Here is a 6,664-nt window from a genome sequence, read left to right as displayed (position 1 = left end):
ATGGTGGGCAGGATAAAGCCCCTATTGCCGGGCATCATTAGCCAAGAGCAGGGGGCCTTTGTAGCGGGGAGGAATATCTCCCACAATGTTATGTTGGCCCAGGAAATGATGTGGGATCTTCAGCGAGCATCGAAGCGGCGCAGCTTGATGGTAGTCAAGCTGGATATGGAGAGGGCATATGACAGGATCAGGTGGAGTTTTCTTCGGAGGGCACTAGAGGCCTATGGCTTCCACAGGCGATGGATTGGATGGGTCTTAGGGTGCGTCCAGGGGCCAAAGTTCTCTATTTTGGTCAACGGCACACCGTCGGATTTTTTCGAGTCCACTATGGGGTTGCGGCAGGGATGTCCCTTATCCCCTTACTTATTCATCATTTGTTCTGACATCTTGTCTCGTGCATTGCAGGGTGCGTGTACTAGCCGGGAGCTGGAGGCCTATGTCCCAGCACCGGGGGTGGGACCTATCTCCCACTTACTTTTTACTGACGATTGTCTTCTTTTGACTAGGGCGCGGGTTTTCTGATGCATGGGTACTTCGCAGAGTGCTGGCAGGTTACTGTGCGGCGTCCGGACAGAGAGTAAACTTTATGAAGTCAGCCATTCAGTTCAGCCCTAGCACGGAGACCAGAGTCATACTGGAGATCAGGAGGATTCTGCAGATACCAGAGCAGGAGGGGACATTGGTCTACCTGGGAGTCCCTATCACAGGCCGGAGACTACGGGTGACAGAGTGCTCGGGGCTGGTACGGCGGGTCGAGAGCAGGCTGGAGGGATGGAGGGCATCATCTCTATCCATGATGGAGAGACTGACACTAGTCAGATTGGTGTTAGGATCTATGCCGATATATCTCATGGCCAACACTGTGGTCCCAAAGACGACTCTGTTGAAGATTGAACGTCTTCTCCGGAGCTTCTTGTGGGGGTCTCACGGTGGGGGCCATGGGGTACATCTGGTGGCCTGGGAGCAGGTCTGCCTTTCCATCAGCGAGGGTGGTCTGGAAGTGCAGTCCCTCCTGGAGCGGCGTGAGGCCCTTATTGCTCGGCATGCAGCTCGTTTCTTGCTGGAGCCACAGGGGCTTTGGAGCCGGGTGATGGCAGCCAGATATGGCCGAGGGGGCTCTGAGTAGAGTTGGGCACTGGGCCGGGCCGCCCACGGCCCGGCACGAAGCGGGCCGTGCCTGGCACGACCCGCTAGCTACAGTACCGGGCCGTGCCTGGCACGACCCATTTAAGGGGGCCGTGCTGGGTCACGGGTTTCTGGCCCGCGGGCCGAGCCCGGCACGGCCCGCTTCGGGCCTGGGCCGGCACGGCCCTCTCTTGGCCCGCGGGCCAAGCACGGCACGGCCCGCGGGCCAGCCCAGCCCGGCCCAGGCCATCATAAATTTTTTTAATAAATTAATAAATATTGAAAACTAAGGATTTATTAATATAAAGCCACCTTAATGGTGGGGAGTTTGGCATAGACCCCTACCAGTTTATTAATTTAAATCAAAATGGTACATGAAGGGAGGTTTGGACCTTGGTCTGACCTCCAGAATACAATAAGAAAGGGCCGAGGTTTGGACCTTGGTCTGACCTCCAGAATACAATAAAAATGTATAATTATAAAAAATTAAGAAATCTTACTAATCATCAGTGATTCAGTGAATCAGTATTCACTCTTCAGTAGTGTTTGTATCATCATCATCAGAGGATGTTGTATTATGTCCACCTTTATCTTGAAGTCTTGCCTCAGCATCCAACCAATCTTTGAAGCAGAGAAGCATCTCCACCGTTTCGCCCGTCATCCTACTTCTCTTTTCGTCAAGAACACGCCGACCTGCACTAAAAGCGGATTCCGATGCTACCGTGGACATCGGCACAGCTAAAATATCGCGTGCAATTGCAGACATAACAGGATATTGATTTTTAACACTCTTCCACCAAGTTAATACATCTAGATTCTCTATTTGATTTTCATCATATGCAGACTGAAGATCATTTCGTAAATAAAATTCTAGTTCACTACTTAAAGATGAAGAAGATGAAGATAAACTTGAAGCATGTGTGTGTTTTCTCTGTGCAATGAATGAAAAAATAGATGACGAACAAGAACTACTAGAAGAAGAAATAGAGGTTTGTATGGAAAATCTAGATCCACGAATTTTTTCATCATATATAGCATAAATATCATAAAGAAGTTGTTTTACCTCATTTTTAGCAGGTTCGGGATCTTGATTCATATTTTCACAGTATGTATCAAGTAAAATTAGCACGCCATTTAATTTAACTCTAGGATCAAATACAGCAGCTAAGTTATGCATAGGACATATCTTGTCCCAATACTCATTCCATTTAGATTCCATTAGGTCAATAATAGGCATTAAAACATCATCATATCTATGTTCTGCAAATTTTTGACTAATTATATATGCTTGTTATAAAAATGAACATGAAGTTGGATAATAAATACCAGAAAGAACATTGGTAGCATTATAAAAACTAAGCAAAAATCTTCCAAAATTTTTTCTTTATTCCAATCAGTTTCAGTCGATGTAAAGCCTAATCCACGATCATTAATATATGCACTTAATAAGTTTTTATATGGGTATGCATCATGTATCATGCTATATGTTGAGTTCCAACGAGTAATTACATCAAGTTTAAATTTTTTAAAACGTTTACCATGATTTATACATAGTTCCTTAAATTTTTGAAGTCTTGATCTTGAAGCATGAATAAAAGAAACTGCATTTCTATTTTTTGAAATCACATCTTGAATCATACTCATGCCAGCTTGAACAGAAAGATTTAAGATATGACATGCACATCTAATATGCAATAAATTTCCATCTAACATGGGATGCAATGAGTCTTTTAATAATGCAACAGCAGAATTATTATTAGATGCATTATCAAAAGTAATAGACATAATTTTATCATTAATATTATATGAACATGCAGTTTGATAAATGACATTTGAAATTTGTTGCCCAGAATGTGGAAAATCAAAAGCACGAAAAGCAAGAATATGTTTATTTAATTGCCAATCATTATCAATATAATGAGCAGTAATGGCAATAAAACAATTACTACCTACAGATGCTGACCAAATATCAGAAGTTAATGAAATTTTTATATTTAAAGTAGAAAGTGTTTCAATTAAACTTTGTCTCATTGCTAAAAAGTTAGTCATAGCTACTCTTCTAAATATACGCCTACTAGTTCTTTTGTAAGCAGGTTGTAGGTTTAATTGAACATATTCTTCAAAATTAAAAGATTCACATAAACTAAAAGGTAATTCATCCTTAACTATCCATTTTACAAGTGCTTTTCTTTGATTTTCATGATTATATGCAAAATTACCTACAAGTAATCCCCCTTGTATATTAAGGGTACTTTGAGTTTGAGCATGAGAATCATGCATCCTATGAGACTCTTGATGTCTTTTTAAATGCCCTGTTTCCCCACTACTACTACAACTATAAAGTTGGGCACATTTTTTACATTTAGCTTTCCAGACTCCATCAACCATAACTCTATCAAATTCATTCCATACACTACTAGGCCTCTTACGAGAAGAGGTTTGATCTTCACTCGGTTCACTAGTTCTGGAGGAACTAGGAACATGGGGTTGGGGATTAGTTTCTTCTTCCTCAGAAACAGGAGGAATGCCAAACTGACTTTCCTCAAAAGATGACATATCTAAATTGATGAATTCAAAAAATAAAAACTAACCACAAGGAGGAATTGAGTAGAGGGTCGGAGGGCAGAGGCAGAGCCGAAATTCTGAGCTTCCTCTTGTGCTCTCAACAGGAGTGACCTTCTCTTCTCAACAGGAACCTCCTCTTGTGTAGCACTTGAACACTTGCTAAATGCAAATTAAAAATTAAATTGCTAGAAGAGCACTTTAGAAGAGAGAAATAATAGTAGTAGAGAAGGAGAGAATAGTTGGTTTGGTGTGGTGAGAATGAGGGAGGAAAGGGCTATTTATAGAAGCCAAATTTTTTTTCCCCAAAATATCCCTCAATTTAGCCCTTTTTTGGACTGTTGGGAGGGGCAAATTTGGAAATTTCCCAAAATAGCCGTTGGAAACGGCTATTTTTCTCCCCCTCTCCAGACGGGCCGTGCCAGGCACGGCCCGTTTGCGCCCGAGATGGGCCGTGCCAGGCACGGCCCGTCTCGTGCCGTGCCCGGCCCGTCTCGTGCCGTGCCCGGCCCGTCTCGTGCCGTGCCCGGCCCGGCCCGCCAATAGACGGGCCTGGGGCCGGGCCGGGCTTCCGTTCTGTGCTGAACGGGCCGTGCCCAGCACGGCCCGCTTCATAAGCGGGCTGGGCCAGGCACGACTCGTTTAGACCTCGGGCCCGGTGGGCCTGGGCCGGGCCGGCCCGGCACGGCCCGATGCCCAAGTCTAGCTCTGAGGTAGCACGGAGAGGCCGCCGAATCTCCTTTATGTGGCACGAGATTGGGAGGTATCTGCCGACTGTGTCGGCTAACACCAGGTGGCTGATAGGCGATGGACGGAGCATCGATGTGACCGGTGATCTGTGGGTGGATACTTTTCCTTTGAGATGTTGGCCGACGATGGTGGATACTGAGGCAGCAGAGGGGCTCCGGGTGTGCGACCTCCTAGCACCAGGGAGGACAGAGTGGGATGACTCCAGACTGCATCAGTTGTTTGGGGCACATCTTGCTGAGAGGATCCAATCCCTTCCAGTACCAGATTGCGAGGGACCAGACGTCAGGGTCTGGGGCACCTCATGCAGGGCCAGTGTCAGGCTGGGTGATCTGTCTCGGGTCATCCAGCGGGAGCATGAGCGGGGACCGGACTACGCCTGGATTTGGAGGTCTGGGCTCCATCCGAGGGCAGCACTCTTCTTATGAAAGGTGATGTGGGACCGCCTTCCGACGAGAGCAGTGTTGAGTCGGCGTGGTTTGGGGATCCCTACGGAGTGTGGGGCTTGCGGTGCAGATGAGACTGTGGACCATGTACATTTCGGTGCACTTGGGCGAGGTCGACATGGCAGTGGACAGGTATCCCGAAGGAGGTGTGGCAGGAGAGGAGACTTTTCCTGCAGCTGATACGACAGTGGTTGGCCAGTCTCGAGACCTGTCAGGAGGCCATCCGAGCGACTTGCACAGCCCATCAGATCTGGCTGGCAAGGAACGCTCGCACTTTCGGCGAGTGCAGGATGTCGTCGAGGTTTGTTGCGGAGTTTGCTCGAGCACTGGCAATGGAGTCCAGACTTCCCACCCCCTCAGACATATCCTTGATAGCTCGGGACACCTGGGGTTCCTTCTCTGCTCAGGCAGCTCCTCGGACGGTGTTCTTCACCTGGGAGCCCCCAGCCCCGAGTTTCCTCAAGATAAATTTTGACGGGTCGGTGTTGGATGGAGGTACGCAAGGCGGGGCAGGCTTTGTCATACGAGACCCTCAATCCAGGGTAGTAGCAGCGGGCGGTTGCCGGTTGTTCGACATATCAGTTCCAGGGGCAGAGTTGCGAGCTGCCTGGGCAGGTCTTCGCCATGCCCGGCAGGTGCTGCGTGCCAGCTCGATCATCCTGGAGGGCGACTCGGCTATAGTTATTGGGTGGATCCGGCGGGGACCGAGTGGTAAGAGCATTGACCACCCTCTGATCCGGGACATTAGGATGATGGTGAGGGATGGCGTGGCCTTTGAGGCCAAGCATGTATTCAGAGAGGCCAATGGGGCGGCTGACTGGGTGGCTGTATATGCGGCCCACCATTCCGGATACGCCCTGTGGGCATGAGAGAGAGAGAGCTGTCGTTGGCACTTCATGAGATTATGTATTTTGACTTTTTTGGGTGTATTTAGACACGTGTTGTCTGAAACCCGTTTAAAGCAAAAAAAAAAAAAAAAAAAAAAAAAAAAAAAAAAAAAGGCAACTAGCCGAGCACCTGCAGCCTCGACCCTCACTCCTCTACTCTTTCTCACTCATCTGCCTCTTCCACTTCCACTTCCAACTCTACTCACCTTCCCACTTACATCCACCACAGCCATTCACCCTCACTTCTTTCTCCCGAACCACCCCTCTTTGTAAATCTATTGTAATTAACTAAGAGTGTATCTAGAGTAAAGTTTATGTCTCGAGTGAGCTTCCCTACTAGTCTGTATAAAAGGTCAACAAAACTATTATAATCATCATCTTTATCTTAATGATAAATATTATGTATTTATTTTCTTTATTCCTATGTTTATTGTCTTTCTTCTAAACTAGACCGTATACAAATCTAGTATAAAGTTTATGTCTTGAGTGATCTTTCCTATTGGTGTGTATAAAAAGTCTGACAAAACACTCGTAACCATCTTCTCTATCTTAATGATAAATATTTTGAGTTTTTTTTTTGTTCGTATGCTCATTATTTTTCTTTTGAACTGGGTTGAATACTATAAAATACTATAAAATACTATATATATATATATATATATATATATATATATATATATATATATATATATAGATGGCTGGTACATTGACCTTAAAAAGATATACAATTTTTTCTTTTTGACTGATGACCTCTTTCACATTTAGTGTACAAATATTATTCAAAAGAGAAACGAATGGTTTTCACAAAAAAAAGGAAAAAGAAAGATGAAAGGTATGTAAGATCGGAAGGAGAGTACGCTTTTAAAATTTATTTCCCATGAACAATCTTGATTAATG

General features: G+C 45.6%; 1 protein-coding gene across 1 annotated transcript; it reads left to right on the top strand.

Annotated features, from left to right (window-relative positions):
* On the top strand, positions 1 to 1,126 carry LOC120106307. The gene is made up of 3 exons (XM_039119294.1): positions 1 to 252; positions 406 to 412; positions 507 to 1,126. Exons 1-3 carry the CDS (start codon positions 1 to 3, stop codon positions 1,124 to 1,126), a joined length of 879 nt encoding a protein of 292 aa, XP_038975222.1.
* The last annotated feature ends 5,538 nt before the right edge of the window (positions 1,127 to 6,664 follow it).

Source organism: Phoenix dactylifera, unplaced genomic scaffold (assembly GCF_009389715.1).
Source record: "Phoenix dactylifera cultivar Barhee BC4 unplaced genomic scaffold, palm_55x_up_171113_PBpolish2nd_filt_p 000522F, whole genome shotgun sequence".
NCBI lineage: Eukaryota > Viridiplantae > Streptophyta > Magnoliopsida > Arecales > Arecaceae > Phoenix > Phoenix dactylifera.
This window is presented reverse-complemented; position numbering and strand designations above follow the sequence as displayed.

Excerpts from the sequence above, each read along its gene's own strand:
- LOC120106307 (XM_039119294.1), top strand. The coding sequence starts at position 1 with ATGGTGGGCAGGATAAAGCCCCTATTGCCGGGCATCATTAGCCAAGAG.